This window comes from Protomyctophum parallelum (genome assembly GCF_964188405.1).
Source record: "Protomyctophum parallelum genome assembly, chromosome: 22".
Lineage (NCBI taxonomy): Eukaryota > Metazoa > Chordata > Actinopteri > Myctophiformes > Myctophidae > Protomyctophum > Protomyctophum parallelum.
Genome location: NC_139714.1, coordinates 28586655 through 28607151, shown reverse-complemented (window position 1 = coordinate 28607151; position 20497 = coordinate 28586655). Strand labels below are relative to the sequence as shown.

General features: G+C 43.4%; 1 protein-coding gene across 1 annotated transcript in view; it reads left to right on the top strand.

Annotated features, from left to right (window-relative positions):
• The first annotated feature begins 5706 nt into the window (after positions 1-5706).
• Positions 5707-20497, top strand: part of LOC310879793 (uncharacterized protein) — a 50335-nt gene continuing 35544 nt past the window's right edge. Inside the window, exons 1-12 of the mRNA XM_083794623.1 lie at positions 5707-5798; positions 6185-6318; positions 7124-7247; positions 7869-8069; positions 14559-14761; positions 15355-15459; positions 15961-16056; positions 16904-17014; positions 18197-18314; positions 18959-19082; positions 19516-19812; positions 20316-20383. Of these exons, the coding sequence (XP_083650749.1) occupies positions 6268-6318; positions 7124-7247; positions 7869-8069; positions 14559-14761; positions 15355-15459; positions 15961-16056; positions 16904-17014; positions 18197-18314; positions 18959-19082; positions 19516-19812; positions 20316-20383 (1498 nt within the window). The 5' untranslated portion in view covers positions 5707-5798; positions 6185-6267. The remainder of the gene's footprint in view (positions 5799-6184; positions 6319-7123; positions 7248-7868; positions 8070-14558; positions 14762-15354; positions 15460-15960; positions 16057-16903; positions 17015-18196; positions 18315-18958; positions 19083-19515; positions 19813-20315; positions 20384-20497) is intronic.

Here is a 20497-nt window from a genome sequence, read left to right as displayed (position 1 = left end):
GTGTTTGCACTCCCTACAGTTAGGTTACCAAGTCTATTTATTTATTATTTCTGTTCACTAGAACTAGAACCAATTACCAAAGTAGGCTTTCTAATGACACAACTCGCCTTTGTTTTTATGTGTAGCAAAAACGTTCTTTTTATTTACGCCAAAGAGTAGAGGCTGGTCTGCATTCATGCGAGCGGGGAAGTTTAGAGTAACATAGCTCTAAATGAAACGCATTAGAGCTATGGACCAGAGCTAGTAGTCATAGCACTTCATGGTATATGCATAGTTTATATAGTTTCATTATAGATATATTAAACAGAGAGGACTGGAGTCAATTGGGTTATATTATGTTTAACACTAATTTGAAGCTGTCAAAATCTGACAGACTTCTGGCGGCCATGGCCACGCCCACCTTTTGGTAACGCCCACTTTCGGCCAAGCCCACAAAAAGGACCCCCCATGTCATTTGCCAGGCAGGCTCCACTCTCAGACGAGGAGATATTTGGCTCCGTCTATGAGCTAATTTAGAACTTCCTGTCTGAGAGCTAGCTAATTTAAGACATCCGGTTGCCTTCAGAATAAAATAAGGTTATTTAATTTGTTAATTAAATAATTGTCAATGCCCCAAGGCACATCACTTTTTTGAGCGTTGACCTCAGTAGAAGGTCTGCTGCTGTGAATTTTACACCTCTCCCGCCTAGCGGAGAGTGGGGTGTGGTACAGGACATCTCCCCGAACGCGTAAATTGAAACCATTGACACCTACTTCGATGGTTCAGTTGTCATCTATGCCGGGGAATTTAGCAGCTCTCATTCAAGCGTTTTTTCAAAATCCAGGTCACACATTTGATTGCAAAACAATCTGTGGTGTGACTCAACAACTAGTGAATAGCATCTTACTTGGCCTTAGGAATGCACAATGACCCATTAGATTTTATACACAAACTAGTAGTTTGGTTGAGTATGTGTGGTGTCCACACAGTTGTTCAAGCAAAACATACAGACATCTGTACATTCTGTGCCTGGACAGTTGAAAGCAATTAACAGAACAATAACGGAGGACAATTTGGAAGAAGATGATGATGATGTGGTTTTATGCAATGAAAGTCTAAATGACAATATGTGTGAAGCTATACCATTACCAATTCTAACATTTCTACAACAGACATCTGCTATCAAAAAATGTCACACACGGCTTGAAGAAGCAGCAGCGCAGGACTCAACATTTAGACGGAAACTTGAGAAATTCAATCTAGCCAACACATCAGTGTCATTAGTGTCTCAGAAATGTTCTAGGACAGAAGTATGCACCATATTAAACAGCTTTGTAGAATACACACTTCGGTCTCCTTTCCTTGGAGATGACCTGCTTTGCCTGAAAAGTCTTAGTCTGTATAGTTGTACTCAATGTGGTGACAAGGCCTTACCATCTACAAAGAACATGTCACAATTCATAGTGCAGCCACTTGACGTGTCACAAAAAGGCATCTTAGACACTATTGCACAAATATTACCTGCTCAATCTGAACAATGTGAAACATGTCAGCAGGAAAAGAGCTTATCAACATATGAAGTAATTAACAGCCCACAGACCTTACTTCTCCTGTTAAGAGCTGGCACAAAAATTCCAAAAACGTTCAATTTATCCTGTCTGTACCACCAAAATGAGTATGCTTTGACCAGTATGTGTGTATTTTTCGACAGGCCACCATATGCGTCATTGTACATCCTTAAAGATCATAAATGGCATATCTGGACAAATGAATCGAATGACACAGCAGGCTATACCTTTGAGCTGATGCAAAGAACATCCGCTCGACAGCACACAAAGACAGTAGTCACAAGTTCTATGTCGTGTCATACGAGAAAATAAACAGTCGAGAAATAATCAAGTTTCGTCAGGACAAACAAATGCATAAATGCACAGACAGATGCAATCAATGCACACAAGTGACACCCATTCCAAAGCTAGAGGTAACTCCTTGACCTGACTTAGCTTGCGTAGAGAAAGTGATTTCATGTCAATGCCCCAAGGCACAGCACTTTTTTGAGCGTTGACCCCAGTAGAAGGTCTGCTGCTGTGAATTTTACACCTCTCTCGCTTAGCGGAGAGTGGGGTGTGGTAGAGGACATCTCCCCGAACCCCAGGGGGGCAGTCAGCCAGATATTTCGTGAAGCCTCATTTGAAATCGGTAGTTCATATAATGGCCTGTTGTGGCGCTGGACCGGACCCAAAAAGCCCCATAGCTCCATAGAGGCCCATGTATTTTGGCCCAACTTCACCTAGACTGTATTACCTTAATAAACATGGTCATGAATACTTTCTTCTTCCAGTCACTAGTTTAAAGTCTCATTTCTAATGTCATAATATTCTTTTTGGAAAATTATGGTCCCATTAATTAAAAAAATGACCATAAAGAAAAAAAACCATCGCGTATGTTCTGAGGGGCGTGGCTACCATTACAGTCTATGATCGGGATTCCCCTCCCACTCGAGTCAAAATAAAAACCAACGGAGAAGAAGGGGGGAAGTCCCGCCTCGTTGTCTGGGCAGCCAATGACCAGCTGGTATACAAAACGGAGCCAGCCAATGGCCAGCTGGTACCAAAGATGGCGACTTACATCAGGAATTAGCATATTATTACAGGCTTCATTTTACGTTCATGTTAGACCCGGGGAACGCTTTGTCCATATTTTTTACAGTCTATGCCCCGAACGCGTGGGTATGTCCAGATAGTTGCCTCGCGGAGCCGTCTTTTGTCCAGTGTCCATTCTGGGTCCGGAAACGGTACTTTTTTGAGCATTGACCCCAGTAGAAGGTCTGCTGCTGTGAATTTTACACCTCTCCCGCTTAGCGGAGAGTGGGGTGTGGTAGAGGACATCTCCCTGAACACGTGGGTATGTCCAGATAGTTGCCTCGCGGAGCCATCTTTTGTCCAGTGTCCACTTTATAAAGTCCATGCACTCCAGTGAATAGCATTTATCCATTTAGATATTTATTATTATTATTTAATTACTTATTTTTACACAGAAACATAATGTGTGTCTTATAGCATCATTTAAATGCTTAATTTGTAGTTTTAATGTGCAAATTAAACTTTTTTCAATACTCTAGAGGGTAGGCTACTCTTATTTTGAAGAGATCGTCCACCGGACGTCTTAAATTAGCTCACTAGATTAGCTCACTAGACAGTGCCTATATAGCATTACTATATACTAGAATATTTATTTGAGCACAGTCGGAACATCGGGATAATATCTTTGACCATGGAACAAGGTCTGTACAATCAACCATAACGCTGGTTATTTTAAATATGTCATTGTTTTATTCATGGTGAACAAAACTGACTACTGACAGAGCTTTTATTTACCGACATGATATCAAAGACGTTATTAACCGTGTTAGCTCGCCCTGATTTGGCTGTTCTTGTATAGTTTAGCTGTTCATTATAATTACAATGAGCTGCAGGGAGCCTAACCTGCAAGAGTTATTTTGATTGATTGATTGAATACTTTAACAGTTTGCAGAAAAAGCACAAGAAAGTACAGTTCAATACAAGGTCTCCTAAGAGGATATAGCTCAGCCTCTATGGCTTAAGTTTCCACTGGGGTCCTCTCAGTCATGTTTTATAACTTTGATATCGCACATGTCAAAGTGAATTGTCACCAAAGTGCACCATTTTTATGAATTCCCTCCCAGCTAGTTATGAATATGATGAAGTCCAATGTAAACAAAGACATTAGCCCTAGAATGTCTCTGTTGTTACATACAGTATTATACGTATATGAATGATCACAGGCATTATAGGTCTATAAACAAGACATAGGCTTTCTTGGGTTATAATTTAAATCCTCTTAATAGCAGACCTGAACTGTACTTTCCTGTGCCTTTTGTCTGCAAATTGTTAATAAAGTATTCAATCAATCAAACAAGCATCTGTAAACCAGTGATTCAGTGAATATACAAAATTAAATTATGAATTAAAAAGGTATATTCAGTGATTTAACTTAACTTAATTCAAATATCACTTTTTTCCCCCTTTGTTGTGATAATCCTCCCTACCATAGAGTGTGCTGACCATATCATTAGTTCCTCCCTATCCCCAGTGAACTGCAGGGGTCAAATGTGCATATCTTGTTTTTCCAAAATCGCCCAAATCACTGAATGCTCCTTTTTTAAATTTGGGGTTTGTCAACTGTCACTTCAGGCCTTCCTCTTCCCTCCCTTCATCTCCTGGTGTCACCCATGCGGCTGATGTCCGCCTTCGTGTGGCAGGTGGTCCAGCAGCGCAATGTGTCCCAGTATGACAAGGTGGCAGAGTTCATAGGTCTGGTGATAGACACGGTTCCTGAACTGCTCAATCCCAGCCAGACGGCTCAGCTACTCCTAGGGTTGAGAGCCAGGGTGAGGTTTGAAATGTCATCTATGTAATATTGCTTGTTAACCCATTTAGGCCAGATTTTTATTACAGGGGCCAGTTTTGAATTCCGTAGGTGCTCTTTGAGAGCGGTTTTGAAGGAGTCAAGGGAATTCACATACAGGGCTGTATTTTGCGTGTCTTAAGTACAAGGTCTTATTCCCTAATTTGAGTCAACTAAAGACCTGGAGGCGTGATCAATGCCATTTGGCTATTCTAAGTGGCCAAAGAGCATTGACCACGCCTCCAGGTCTTTAGTTTACTCAAGTTACCTGGTACTTAAGACACGCAAAATACAGCCCACAGTGTCTTAATGGCTGTTGGTAGGGCATTCCACATTTTAGTGGCATAGGAGCTAAATTAATTTAATCCCTTCTTTGAGCCGAATCTGGGTTGCACGTGGTTTGTGTTGGACTCCCTCTGGTGTTGTGAGTCATGTCACAGTGCTGTTGTCCTATTTTTGAGCGGTGCTACAACATGTGGCTTTGTGTGTAGGTTTTTTTTCTCTTCTCTTCTCTCTCTGTTTCATTACAGCTGGTGCTGGACTTGTGTCAAGAAGACATCGCCGCTAATTTGCAGACCATTCAAGGCCACCTGGATAAATTCCACACATGTGTTACATACATAGCATCCAGATTTGACTCGACGGTCGGTGATATGTCTATTCTGCCTAGTCTTCAATGGCATATAATTATTATTGGTGTAACTGTTTTGTGTACATGCAAACAAACCACAGTGTTCTACCCAAATTAATATTGCCTGAATGGTTGATTTGAGTTTGAGACTATTTAGGATCCCCATACTGTAACTTTGCCAAGGAGGGAGACACTGGGTCCCATTTTTCTAGTCTTTGGTATGACCCGGCCGGGGATCGAACCCTGACCTTCCACTCTCAGGGCGGACACTCTAACCAGGCACAAGACCAATGAGCTGGTACAGAACAATATATACAAGCATACATATGGAACCTCTCCTAGCACACAATGGCTCATAATAAAAGTATGATACATGGTATTCCCCTGTAATATATGGGATGGCCACGAATCACACACAATCCCCCTATAGTACACCATGAATCATAGACAAGACGGCACACACTATATAACAATTTATCTATTTAGGAAATCAGAAGTGTATCTGCTCTAGCTAAACTATTTTCCCAGCCTGCAGTGTAGCCCAAAGTATTTAAGCTTAATCAGTTGAATGCTGCTTCCGAATAATCTCTAAACCTACAAAGAAATATAAATGTAACCTTTTCAAATCTGTGTGCTGTTAACATTATATTTCATGCCTTTTAACAGTTAGACCAAGAGGAGCTGAGGACATCATACATCAACTTTGCCAACCTCATTCAGTTGTTGAGCATTCCTTCTGAGAGAGAGCACTTCTTCCAAGTGAGTCGTCTCGTCTGTGCCCTTGGGTGTAATGCCTGTTCAAAGTGTTCATGCAACAAATGTGTATACCAGGATAATTTAAGTTGCTGCCAAAATGAGTACATCAAGTCACGCTCACTCGCTACAGATAGGGGGGACCAGGGGCGTCATTTGAGGAACCAGGGGATGACAATTGCAACTATTTTCGAAATGGAGTCTCTATGGTAACTTCTTTTTTGCCACCACCGTATTTCAAAAAATGACGGCTCTGAAAAGGACGTTTCAGATTCATGTTTTCGGTCGCCACCTGCCTGTAGTATTATCCCATGTAGGGCCAGGCTTATAGGCAGAACTGTAGTTGCATCGCATTACTTGAAAGTGCTGACAGACTCTCGCCGTCTCTGTAGGAGCTGTTTCCTGTGAGCTACGGCCGGCATACGACACAGCTGTACAGCAACTGGTCTGGGAGTTCCTCTCCAGGTTGGAGCAGATGCTGCCAGTACCGGACTACACACAAGTAAACCAAACGCTTCCTATACAGGTCCATTTCTACTGTTTTCTGTTTTATCCGTTTCAATCTGTTGAAATGGATTCTGTCGTCTCAATAGTCATAGCATAATGCTTTACTCTTACTACAGTATAGTAAATGATGCGTCTGTTGAAATGGACTTACCGGTATGGTGCATTTATATAGGGGGGGGTGCTCCTTTACCCCTGAGCCACTGCCGCCCCATACAGTACTTTGCAGCTAAACATTAGAGAGCTTGAGGAAGATCCTTCTGACTCGATCAGTGCTGCACAGTCAAATCAAATTTGAACACAATTTTTATTTACCCAGGGAAGTAGCTGAGCACAGGTGCTCATTTTCAGCAACGCCCTGCACATAGAAACACACACACACACAAAAACCTGGGAGCTGACCAGTACAACCACAGTCTTATACTGTTGGCCACTAAGCAGCTCCAGGGGGGGCAGTTGGGGGTTCAGTGCCTTGCTCAAGGGAACTTCAGCAGTGTTGGGTGAGTGATGACAATCACTTCCCCACCCATATTTCTTCCCGCCCGTCCAGGGAATCGAACCGGCAACAAGGGCGCTTCTCTAACCCTTAGGCCACCGCTGCCCCAAATAATGGCTTTTACAGCGTGTATGTCAGCCTGACTGTTAGAAATCAGAATTGATAAAATATCAGGCTTTGAATACATTTCGGTTCATAGCAAAAAGCAAAAACATAGCAAAAACAAAACTAAAACTAAAACTTTATCCCCTGGCTCGGAACGGCAGAGATGAAGGGTTACGAGATGAATAAGTTAAAGGCATGCAAAAAAAAGGTCCTCTGTATTTTCCAGATGGAAGCTTGGCTTCCAGAAGACTTTTGTGGGACAGAAGACTTTGGGAAGTGTCTCTCTGATCCATCCACGCTCAAGACCCTTCTGCTTCATCACAGACAACGAGGAACTCTGAGCAGCGGTAGTGTGTATTTTGCTGCACTTCTTCTCCCCCCCCCCCATCATCCCAATGCAAATGTTTGGTGCTGCATGTTATGCATTATATGCACACACAATTAATATGATCATTATTAATTGATCGATTCATTTAATATCTGCACCGCTTTCGTCCAGCTACTATTCACAATTCTACAGTATAGATAGATAGATAGATTATTTATTTTTGTGTCATGCACCCAAGGCGCCCAAGCCCACATAGACTTATAGGACACACCATACAAATCATTGCTTCAGTATTGCATTGTGTACAAGAAACAGTTTTTCTTTCTTTTTTTTTTACACAAATAAAACATTCTGCCTTTTTTCCCACGCTTTGCATAAAAAGTCTGCTAAAGCAAAAATACCTTTCCTAAAACAAAATTCCAGTTTTTCGTAGTCCTCTAACCAGAAAAAGTTAACACAGATGGTTGTCATTTTACAAAAATAATACATGTCTTAATTCTTCATATAATGGGCAGTAAAACAAAAAAATAATTTCATTTTCAATTTCTTTCAAATCACACACTAGACAGACTCTGTCCTCCTCAGCAGTACATTGAGCTGTGTTCTACTAAGTTCTACATTATGTTCATGTGTTGCTCGACAGGTCCTTTTTGCAGTGGGGAAGACGTCATCCTTTCCACACTGGCCGCCCTTCACAGTTCAGGAATGAAGGATTGCACTGCATCATACTCTGAGGATGACGATGTTGATGGCGACGACGATGATGACTATATTGGTGACGAGGGAGTGAGTGCTAATGCCAAGTGGCTGCAAATGAAGAGATCACATTTGACAAAATCAGTGGGTATGTCTCTTTTTTTCTCTATTTAGATATGGCTATGCAATGAAGGCAATAATAGTCTTACTGTCATTTAAGTACCATGTCCATGTGAAACCGGATTGTCCATAAAAATAATCACACCCCTGTGATTATGACGTCGATTTGCTCAGACACATATGCCGTACATTCTCCATTCATTGTCAATGGGAAGCAAGGCTGAACGCGGTGGCGGTAGTAGGTAAAAACTGAGAATAGTCCTGGGGTGTGCGGTGAGTCACCACCGTTCAGTGACGTCATGTTGTAGTTTCCCAAAGTCACCTTATCACCTAAATATAATGTAAAATGAATAGGCCTTAATGCTCCAGTCAAGTCAACTGTCTCAAGCTGTTGTACTAAATGTTTATGTATATCATTTCCAGGTCTGATTTCCAAGTTGGCCGTATGCTCCCGGTGCACCTTTGCCCACCACGAGAAGAAAGTCGTCGAGGAGCACATGGCGACGGATCATCAGGTGGCCGATTCCCCCGCAGGGATGGAGCCGTTAAGAAAGAGCAGGAGAAAAGCTCGGCAAAAGACACGATGCTCAGTTGAAAACCGTAAAGTACACAGACAGAAAAGAGACTCCGACAAAAGACCTCAGCGTAAACGGAAAGCGGCTCCAGAGACGAAGAGGGCGTCTAATCAAAAGAGAAAGCACTCCTTGGAAAGCAAGAAGGAGCAATGCGTGCGGAAGGAGCCCTCGGGGGAGGACCGGAGATTTCTGAGCACCAGACCCATGAACAAGACCTTCACCGAGAAGGAGATTAAATGCCCGCAGTGTGCAAAGGTATTCGGGCTTCCCAACCAGCTGAAGACTCACCTCAAACTCCACACCCTCCAGTACTACTGCGGCCAGTGCGAGAAGGGCTTCCACAGCAAATCTGGCTACTACCAACACCAGCGGCTCCACCGGAGAGGACGGACGTTCACGTGCTCCCACTGCGGCAGGGGCTTCCTCTGTGGCTACTCGCTCAGGCAGCACGAGCGCATACACACGGAAGGGCCCGCGCACCAGTGTACGCTCTGCGGGAAGCGCTTCAGCAAAGGCAGCGTCGCGAGACACATGCGGATGCACCGTGGCGAGAGGAACTACCTGTGCCCCACGTGCGGGAAGTCCTTCCTGTCCTCGGCCGAGCTGCGGCTGCACATCCGACACCACACTGGGGAAACCCCGTACACCTGCACCCACTGCGGGAAGGGCCTGTCCTGCCACAGCCACCTGATAGTGCACGTTCGCTCTCACACGGGCGACCGTCCGTATCCCTGCTCGGAGTGCCCGAAGCGCTTCATCACCGTCAACTGCCTCAAGAGACACATGCTCTGCCACAACGGAATCAAACCGTACAAGTGTCCGCTCTGCGAGAAGCAGTTCACGCAGCAGGGTAATCTGAAGAGACACGTGACGACCCACCACCAGCCTGTTGAAAAGAAAAGAGTGGAGGCCGTAAAATCCTGACAGTTTTCAGAAAAACCTTTCTTTTTCATGTCAAGGACCCCAAACATTATATGTAATTGGCCACCGACTCCCATCTGAAAATATGTTGTTCCAGAGACCGCCCCAGAAGCAATGATTTGAGTTAAAAACGTTCGCTCTGAAAGAATATATATTCAAAGATGTGTCACATTTTCAGCAGATCTACAAGCTTGTAGTGTGGCACTATGAGCTTGTAGATCTGCTATTTTTCAATGGGTATACCATAATGCTTAAAACGGCAAAATGGGTTACTGTCCTGAATGGGTTCATGTTTGTTTAGAGCAGTAAATGACAACGTAAGACGTCCGTCATCTGGCTGATATAAATACTGCCTTCGCTGCGCCCTCACTTTACTCGCCCAGTTCCATTGCATTAACAGAAGAGTGTAAATGGGGGAAGACATCTTATCAAAGGTACCGGCGTAGTAGTGATTTACCCCAACACCACTCGAAGCTATACAAACACAAGGCTCCATCCTCAAAGTGCAAAAAAAGAAATACACTCCCTTTGATCTTAAAGGTGATGTGTTGGTTTAAAAGAAAATGAAAAAGAAGACGAGAGGAGGCATCGGGTAAATTACCACACAATAGTGTGTAAGCTTGCACAGATGTCTAGTGATTTGTTAAAAGGTTGACTTTGGATTCATGTGAAAAGAGATCTGAAGGATATGATACATTGAGTTGGCAACTTCAGGCACATTAATGTTAAATTCCAGGTTCCAGCCTGAATCCCTGCGCTCCGTGGATTTGTGGTGTCACTCGCTACAGCCTTAAATGTTATTAATTAAAAATGATTAGCCTATGTATCTGGGGGCCAGATAAATTCCTCTCTCGTCTGGAAATTGGAAATACTCAGTAAAGTAAAGATACATCAAATTTGTAATTAAGTACAATACTTGAGTACACTGCAATTAAGTCAGTGGTCTGTTGAATGCATGGATGAAATGTGTAGTGTACTTATTAATTTAAATAATATTTTCCTCACTTGACACATAGAGGTTATACTTATAGTAACCTTGATACAAGACTCGTATATTAATAATATATGAGACTTGTGCTTGCACTTTCTCCCTTTTTGGTAACATGACAAGCTAGACCGTCAATTTACCTGATCAAGTTCTGTAGGCTACATTCAATGAATTAGTGTTCGTTGCAGTTTCCCATGTTACCAGTAGGTGATGAGCTATTTGATGGATGACACATATATGACATCAAACATGTATATGATTGATTTATTGTTTATTTTCGTGTCCTGGACACAATTTGTGCCCAACCCTCATGGGTTTATAAGACACCATTTCACAATTGCATTTACAGCATGTTTACATTACATAATTCATTACAACTCAGAGTACTCTGTCTTCTTTCCCAAGCTCGGCAAATAAAATCTGCCACAACAAAAGTCCCGTTGGCAAAACATATCTCCATTTTTACATAGTCATTTAAATCTAGGAAATTCCCACAGATAGAAGACATCTTATTAACCAAAATATCCCTTATGTCATGTCAGCAATAAAACAAAAAGTGAACTTCGTTTTCACAAACACATAAATTATTTTCCCAGATGACCTGGGGAATTGTGCAAATCCTGTTTGTATGAATTATGTATTCTTGACACAGTATCTTTTGTTTTAGGAACGATCAAGCAGGATCCATGTTCTCCATTTTATAACCTAATTGTGTGAGTAAATACAGTAGAGTTATGGGAATAAGTTAATTATTTGCTTTGTTTTCTTGGATCTTTCCATGACAGGTGACAGCAGATGGTCTGTTTCTGTTCTCAGGTAGGCCTACTGTCTGTAGGCTATGTGTACGAGGCTGAGCAGTTAGTAATGAACAATAGTGTTTTATTTTTCTTTCTTTATAAAAAGACAAAATATGAAAATGGTATTGTAGAAGGGCACCTTTTTTTAGGGTCAGGGGCAAAAATAAATAAATTACTTCTGCAAGTTGTTTGGACAATTGCCATATGATTAAGATATTATTACTGTTGATTATTTATTGGTGTGTTGCAATTGTAACTTGTGCTGCACACGCTGCAGTCTGCAGTGCTCATCATAGCCAGGCAAACTGATTTATAAATCAAAGCGGCAACGTGGACTGCAGTGGAGACAGCGCCACCAAGCGGCGTGAAAGTCGAAGCACGCCTGCAGGGTCCAGGTCTTCCTCAGCCAACCAGGGAAGAGGGTTTTTCCTCCGATCTGGATTGAGGCGGATCGAGGAGACCAGACCAGAACCCTTTTATTCTCTCGACCCTCCTCGCCCACCACATCACAACATCTACTACAGCGACATCATAAAGCACATTTATTTCTCAGTGTGATGATCTGCACGTGCTTGAATATCTAATATTTAAGGTTAAGGTCTCTGTTTTATAATATAAGAACCATCAGTAACTGGTCTGGTCGGAGGAATTAAGCCAAAGACCGACCGGGGCATTCGTTGATGTGTTGTCCTTATTATTTCTGTTGGCTGTTGGATGGAAAATGAAACGCGGAAGTGAACATGACTGCAGTCGAGGTGCGTGCATATGCCATTTATTTTTTTAATAAATCACTGGCCGAGGCATTCATGAAGGTTTATAACGATCCGACTTTACAATAATTATAAGAAAGCGGGAGTAAAAGGGACGGGTCGTTATTTCTTTATTATTTAATGTTGTAAATCTGATCACCATCTCATCTGGCACTCTGCCGCCATTCTGCTTACTATAGTGCTTTCCTGTGATGCTTTCAGACCATCATCACGAGGAATCACTATGGCCAATGGGTGATTCACACTACTCTAAATCTATTCAAAGTAAACCGGGGGGGGTTGTTCATTTATTTCCCTTTTCTTTTCCCTTTGGAGGTTGCCGGAAAAAAAAATGGGTGACTTGTCAATTTCTTGCGACATCAGAGGGCGCCCAGATTGAATGAAAAGTAATAATAAAAAGACAACATATCAATTCAATCATAAATATCCTGGGAATGCCAATTGCTCCCAAAACAGCGACCTCTTTGGTCACGGAATGCGATAAGTCACCGACGTCAGTGAAACATCCGTGTGTGTGCGTGCGTGTGTGTGTGTGTGTGTGTGTGTGTGTGTGTGTGGGGGGGGGGGGGGGGGGGGGGGGGGGTTGTGTGTGTGTGTGTGTGTGTGACACTGATAGTGAAACCCTATCCCTTGGATATCATGCATATTCATATAATAAAATAGTTTAATTCATTTATTTAGAATTGTTCGTCTATTTTATATCCATCAGGCTGGGAGATAGAGATTGTTTTTGCCTGTGTGTGTGTGTGTGTGTGTGTGTGTGTGTGTGTGTGTGTGTGTGTGTGTGTGTGTGTGTGTGTGTGTGCGCATGTGCGCGTGTGCGCATGTGCGCACGCTCGCTCGCTCTCGCTTTGGCATGGATACATATGGAATATGGAATGAATTCTGTACTTTACTGGCCATATATGGAGCGTGTCTTGAGTATACAGGGTTGCATGAGGTCAGATCATCATATGGAATGTCAGAACAGGTCTGCTCCATAGGCTATAATTATATGGAGATCTAAGGGTGGCAGTGGGGGCAGTGTCTTGAGTGTACAGGGTTTGATGAGGTCCGGCCATATATGGAGTGTGTCTTGAGTGTACAGGGTTAGGGCCCAGGTAGGGCCGGGCCTTAATTTTCGGGCCTGTCTACTAGAGTTTGAATGCACAGGTATCAGTCAAAAGAGAGACATCTAAGAGGAAGGACGGGTTGGGATAGGATCATATGGAATGTCAGAACAGGTCAGCTCCATAATCCATATATGGAGATCTAAGGGTTTGAGGTCGGATGTAGAGTTGCCGGCCGGCTCAAAATGCAGATCTAGGTGATGATCCAGTCGTCTCCATGTACGGCTATCCATGGTTTGACGAGGTCAGTGTCGTGATCTTCATATAGGGAGATGGCCATATATGGTGGCGTGACGTGTCACAAGGCGTGATGTCACAAGGCATGACACGACACACTGATGGGAACTACAGTGCAGAGGGGGCGTCACTCTCAATAGAGTGACGTCAGTTTTCCCCACTGTTTTCTACCAGGGAGGGGAGGGTCGGAGGGGGGAAGGGGCGGGTAACGGGTACGCTCGCCCCTTTTCCATCTCGCCCCACTACTCACTAATTCATGTTTGTGATTATTTAAAAGGTATTATCATTAATTTATCATTGTTAAGTTCACTCTGTATATCCACGGGCATAATAGCATGATGGTGCCATTACAAAACATGGGCTACATGGAAGAAATGTGATTAATAATGACTTAAAAATGACTGATAGAAATTAGAAGGTCCTAAATTAACTTAATTAAGCATGTTCTTTCTACATTTTACAGAGTATAGAGATCGACTACTATGCAATCAAATAAATCTGTATACAAGAGGATTTCAGATTTCAGAGAGGGAGGGAAATACTAACTGTTATTTGAAATTAACTGTTAACTACACAAAAAAGAATTGCGGGGGCGAGTTGGTAAATAATAATAATAATAATAATAAAACTTTATTTGTATAGCACCTTTCATGACATGAAATGCAGCTCAAAGTGCTTTACAGAGCAATGGAGAAAAAAAGGAAAAAAAAGCAAGGCAACGACATTAAAAAACAAGCAGTAATGCAATACAGTGAGGACATGAATAACAAAAAATAAAAGATCAATTAAAAGCAATGTTGTAGAAGTGGGTCTTGAGCTGTGCTTTAAAAATGTCTACAGAGCCTGCCTGACGAAGGTACAGTGGGAGCTTGTTCCATGCCGATGGCCCGTAGAAGCAAAAAGCTGCTTCCCCGTATTCTTTAGTTGCCATTTTTTTAGGCAAAGCGAGTAAAGGGGCGAGCAGTCTCGTATTCCAGGGGCGGGCGCTCAGATCGGTGAACCAATATTATACAGCGCTTGCTCCGTGCGCTACCTAGTACCTATACCTGCCCCTCTAGACCAGAAAGCACCCACTTCACGCAAGTGTGATTTTGTCTTTGTCCTGTGCATGCACGCGCAGGTAAGGACCTCACGATCTCGTACCTGCGCCTCCTGGCTCCTCCCCTGCAGCTGTTCTCGGCCGCCATGTGGCAGGTGGTGCAGCAGGGCCTGGTGGACCATTATGGGATGCTGGAGGAGTTCATCACCGCCGTGACGGAGCTGGTCCCTGAGCTCATGAGCTACAGCCAGAGGGCCCAGCTCGTCATGGGCCTGAGGGCCAGGGTGGGTAACAACTGTCTGTCTGTCTGTCTGTCTGTCGGTTTGTTTTCTCTGCCAGGCTCGCCTCAAATAGAGCTGTCACGATTACATACAGGCAAACCATGTCTTCTTATTTCTTCACATAACCGAGTCCCTCGTCCCCAACCCGTCCTAATCCAGTAGGCATGTCAGCAGCGAGGAGACAGGGCAAGCTTTCCTTCTCCCCCATAGTTAAATGACAGGATTTCTCCATATGAATAATATAAATCATTTCAGTAGCAAGAGCATCAAAATGTCTTCTAGATCTAGTCAACCAGGCCTGCAGTAGTAGGCTATGCACTGGACACATTTGCATGACACTATTTAAATAAACTAGAAACACGAGGAGGGACTACGCTACGGTCATTCATTAGTGTTATTGCCATCAGCTGGGTGGGTCAGTCGTGTAGCTTTCTCAACGTTAAGCCGTGTATATGTTCAACAACACAGCCATGCAAGATAACATTGACCGCTATGAGGTGACGAAAGCTTGACCTGCATAGCAACAGTTGCTAAACTATTTTGGATTGGCCCTTGTTCTGAAAAAGGTTGAAAACCACTGCTCTATTCCATTCCAGCTGGTTCTGGATCTGTGTCGGGGTGAGAACCCAGCCGACCTTCAGACCATCCAACCTCACCTGGACAGAATCAAGGCCCCCATCAGCACCGCCAAGGACAGCCATGTAAAGAACACATCTATCTTCTTTTACCCAAAGCTTATTGCTATAGTTTTACTTTGTGAGTTATACCAACGTCCCATTAATATCAGATTATAATTTTGACAACCATTGCAGAACAAAAATAATGTGTTTCAATTCAAACTTGGACGAGGGGCTTTTACTTGATATTTTGTCTTCAATCTCCTTTTGTAAGGTTATTTCGATTCCTGTCATTATAAGATTAAGGGCTCTATTTTGGGAAAAAAACAAACATTTTCAAATAGTTCACTGGCCGATACATCAACACATTGTAAGCTTGTAGATCTATTTTAAAAGGTTGTTCAAAATAGCTGTGTGTGTGTGTGTGTGTGTGTGTGTGTGTGTGTGTGTGTGTGTGTGTGTGTGTGTGTGTGTGTGTGTGTGTGTGTGTGTGTGTGTGTGTGTGTGTGTGTGTGTGTGTGTGTGTGTGTGTGTGTGTGTGTGTGTGTGTGTGTGTGTGTGTGTGTGCGTGTGCGTGCTTTTCAGGTGACAATAAACCAGGTGGAGGAGTCCGAGGTGAACTTCGTGGAGTTGGTCCACACCTTGCTGGATGACCCCACAGAGAGGGAGCACTTCTTCAGGGTGAGCTCGCACAGGTCCCTGAGGTCCCTTAAGTCAGTGGTTCTCAAACAATTTCATGTCAAGGACCCCCACATTGACAGTTATTAGACTCTGTGGACCCCCATTGGTTAAATCTATTTGTGAGTTATCTGACTGAACTATCCTTTTAATGCATTTTTGTATAACACGGTGGTTTTCAACCCTTTTCATGTGAAGGTCCATTATTTATTTGGCATTTGAGCCACGGGATCACCATTTGATGAGATGTAGCCTCTCGGACACAAAACTTAGAATGTCTTGTTGTCGTCGGATTGGACTTTGTCCATAATTCCCTACTGTATTGATGTTGGTAGTGGTTCCATAGGAGAGATAATAGTCGTTGATCAAAATAACAATTATTCTACATTATCTAATTGTGTAGATGTTTAACAATAAGTTAACTCTTGGTCCATTTGGTTTCATTTTACACTCTCATGTGTCAAAGATCTAATAAGGGTCCATTTGGTTACCAACTCTCCATCAGTTAGCCGGGAACCACGTGGAACACCCACAAGGACCACTGGTTGAAAGCCAGGCTAGTTTCTACCCTGTTATTTTAGTGGCATTTGAAAGGTAGAAAAAGTGTCTTGAAGTACCTCCGAGGTATTACGGTAATTTAGAAATTACCCTGTGACGGTGTACTACTTTAATGTCATCAAAATAATACATTTGCATTTCTCTCCTTATCTGTCTATCTCTCTCTTTCTGTCTCACTCTCTCTCTCTCTCTCTCTCTCTCTCTCTCTCTCTCTCTCTCTATCTCTCTCTCTCTCTCTTTCTGTCTCACTCCCTCTCTCTCTGTGTCTCTCTTTCTGTCTCCCCCTCCACAGGATATCTTCCCTGTCCATTTTGGTTCTAGGTACAACACTGCGTTGGAGATGTTAGTGTGGGAGTTTATCTCCAGACTGGAAGAAGTCCTACCCGTGCCTGACTTCACACAGGTGGTCCAGTTCAGCCAACGACCTTCAACCTGCGTGATGACAATGTTGTTGTCGTTAGTTATTACAGTAGTCTCGCGTTGCCAGACTTTTTGCCTCTCACAATTTTCAAATGCTTCCGTCATATACAGTCTGGAGCAACGGAAGCTCTGATCATGAGTATGAGATAAATGCTTCCGTCGTACAGTCTGGAGCAACGGAAGCTCTGATCATGAGTAAAATATAAATGCTTCCGTCATACAGTCTGGAGCAACGGAAGCTCTGATCATGAGTAAAATATAAATGCTTCCGTCGTACAGTCTGGAGCAACGGAAGCTCTGATCATGAGTAAAATATAAATGCTTCCGTCGTACAGTCTGGAGCAACGGAGGCTCTGATCATGAGTAAAATATAAATGCTTCCGTCATACAGTCTGGAGCAACGGAAGCTCTGATCATGAGTATGAGATAAATGCTTCCGTCATACAGTCTGGAGAAACGGAAGCTCTGATCATGAGTCTTCCGTCTGTACAGTCTAGTGATATAAATATAAATCATCTAAGCATATATAGCTTGATGCTTAGCAGAAATGGAAATAAAAAATAAGCTCTAAAGATATTTTAAAATATATATATATATGTTTTTGTGAACGGAAATGGCAGCTTCCTTACTCGGATTTCGGGAGGTGTAGTTCCGGACTCTATAGAGCATTCGGAGATTGTGGAATAGCTGTCTGGCTACGCAAGACTATTATTACAGTAACAATTAATTATGGATGCACAATATGTCATTCATCGTTTTAAGTATCGGCCGATAGTTGTAATAATTACATTCAATTATAGGTTGCATTGGTATATAAACATAATTTAACCCATTTTGACCTGAGATCAGATTCTAAAAATGTCTTCTACATCCTGACAGTTTTCTGAAAAAGCTATGTTTCTATATCAGTGATTCTTCGATTTAAAAAAAATAGCAAACCTAAAACCTACATAGCGCGCCACTCGGTGGCGCGCTATGTTTGTAGATCTGCTATTTTTCAATAGCTAAAGCATAACATAATGCTAACACCAAAAGGGGTTCCTGCCCAAAATGGGTTTTAATAACTGCAAGAAGTTACTGGTGCAAAAGGGAAAAAAAGGCTAAATAATGTGAATGTAATGTTTTGGTATTGATGACGGTAATCATGATCAAATAATATTCCCAGATGGTTGCATGGCTGGGCGACAGCCCTTCCTTCCTGGATGACTGCCTGCAGTCTTTCTCTCCACCAGAAGACATGAAGGCTGTGCTGGAGCAGCGCAGAAACCACGTCCAAGCCAAAGGTGCTCTTTCTGAAGGTCCTTTTTTGCCAGTTGATTGATTGAGTGATTGATTGAAAGATTTATTAACAGTATGCAGAATAGGTACATTTCAACCGCAACTCGATACAACAACTGTTAACTGTGGACGACACCACAGAGCATTACACATGTAACTGTTTACAATTAGGGTCCACCATTTTCAATTCAATTTCAAGAACATTTATAGACGTACAAATATACACCTCAAGAAATCATCACAAGAGGAGGTAAAAAGGGAAACGATAATATACAGTGAGGGGAAAAGGGTGTGTGTGTGGGGGGGGGACTCAGACCTGTTTTGACACTGTTTATGAGAGATCTTTTGCGCATAATTGTATTGAGTAATGGGTACTGAGTTTGAGGATGAAAAATAAATTGACAGTTGAATTTCAGAAGGCACTTCTCAAAGTGTGTGTGTGTGTGTGTGTGTGTGTGTGTGTGTGTGTGTGTGTGTGTGTGTGTGTGTGTGTGTGTGTGTGTGTGTGTGTGTGTGTGTGGTGTACTTGTACTGTGAGTGAGTTGTCTTCTAAATAGATATGTATATATTTTAGGACAAATGCTTCTGGTTTCTACTGCAGTTCCCTATTCTCAGATTTACTTAAAGCCTATGTTTCTCTGCGTTTCAGATCCCGGCCTACTGCCCATGGACGACTGTATCCTGTCCTCCCTGTCCGTCCCCCCCATGGTGCTCCCCTCCGACGTCCCCTCGTCTCTGGAGAAAGAAGAACCCTCGGAGGTCCTTATCGACGGGTAAGGGTTGGCACACAATTATTACAGAATCGGGATAATCGCAATGATGCTGTCGTAATCGTCAAGTCGTGTCCATGTTGAAAACGGTTCTTACGCAAAAATTGAGATGCACAATATAATCAGTAGCATATCGGAATCTGCCATATCATCCATACAAATCCCATATCGGTATCGAATCAGTCTCAAAATAATGCAGATTACTTTCACCGATATTGATGACGCAATAATAATGTGACCGTCAATGGCTAAATTCTACATTTCATTTGTGTACTCATCTCATTCAATAGTCCTTCAGTATCGAAAACGGACTCTAATTGAAAATGGAGGACCCTTATGTAAACAAGTGTTTTTTTCTGGTTTTATCCTCTTAGCAGGTTTTGTATTGACCTGTACTACAAACTGTAAATAACTTAAAGTGTGTGATCGTGAACAGCCCTATGGACAGGGCGTCCGGGATGACCTCCGACGCCATCCGACACGCGCCGAAGAAGAGGAGGTCCTCGGCCGAGGACAGAGCCCAGAGCTCGGTCGACGTGTTCCCGCGCGGCAGTGACGCGACGGCGTCGTCGAGCCCCCCCCTCGACCCGGGGGCGTCCGGGGGGGGCAGCGACACGGCAGCCAACGACGGCGAGCACAGCATCCGAGGAGGGCGGGTTCTCAGGAAGAGGAAGTCCAGCGGAGGCTTGGAGGTTCCGCCAAAGCGTTACGCCGAGGCGTCGTCCGCGTTCCTGTGAGTTTTGCCCTTTAAAATGTGATTCGGGGGGGGGGGGGGGGGGGCACAGTGATGCAGTCGGTAGTGCTGTCGCCTCACAGCTAGAAGGTCCTGGGTTCGATTCCCGCTGGAGACGCTGTGGGCGTTGGGGGCGTGTTCTCTCCTCCATGTCATCAGTGCCCATACCCGAGGTAGGGTTGGCAGAGAGGGCCTTTTCTGTGTGGAGTTTACATGGAAAAGTTCTAACTACACTCAGGTGTAAAAAAATGCACCATCAAACTTTAGGGGTTAGGTCCTTGAAATTAACAGGTTTGAGAACCATTGACTATACACTAACTGGAACAGAGCCTTCATTAGTATCATCGGTAACACCTGTGAAGGAAGTAGGGAAGGGGTCCGAAAGTATAGGTACTCTGTGTGCATTGAGCCCATTCTCTCGTATTGAAACTGTGTGTGCCATTGAAACTGGCACACAGGCGAAACCTGCAAAACCTTCTTTGTTCTTTGTTCCTCCTTTACAGAGATGCATCGGGGAACGTCAACAGCTCAGCTGAGTCACCTCTTATCTCCATATGGGGAGAATACACAGGTATGTACACACCAATCCCCCAGGGACGGCTCTCCAATGTCGAAGCACTCGGCCCTACTGGTTGGAGCGTGAACTGTAGGCGGACCCGTGTATTTATGACGAGGAAACCCCGTG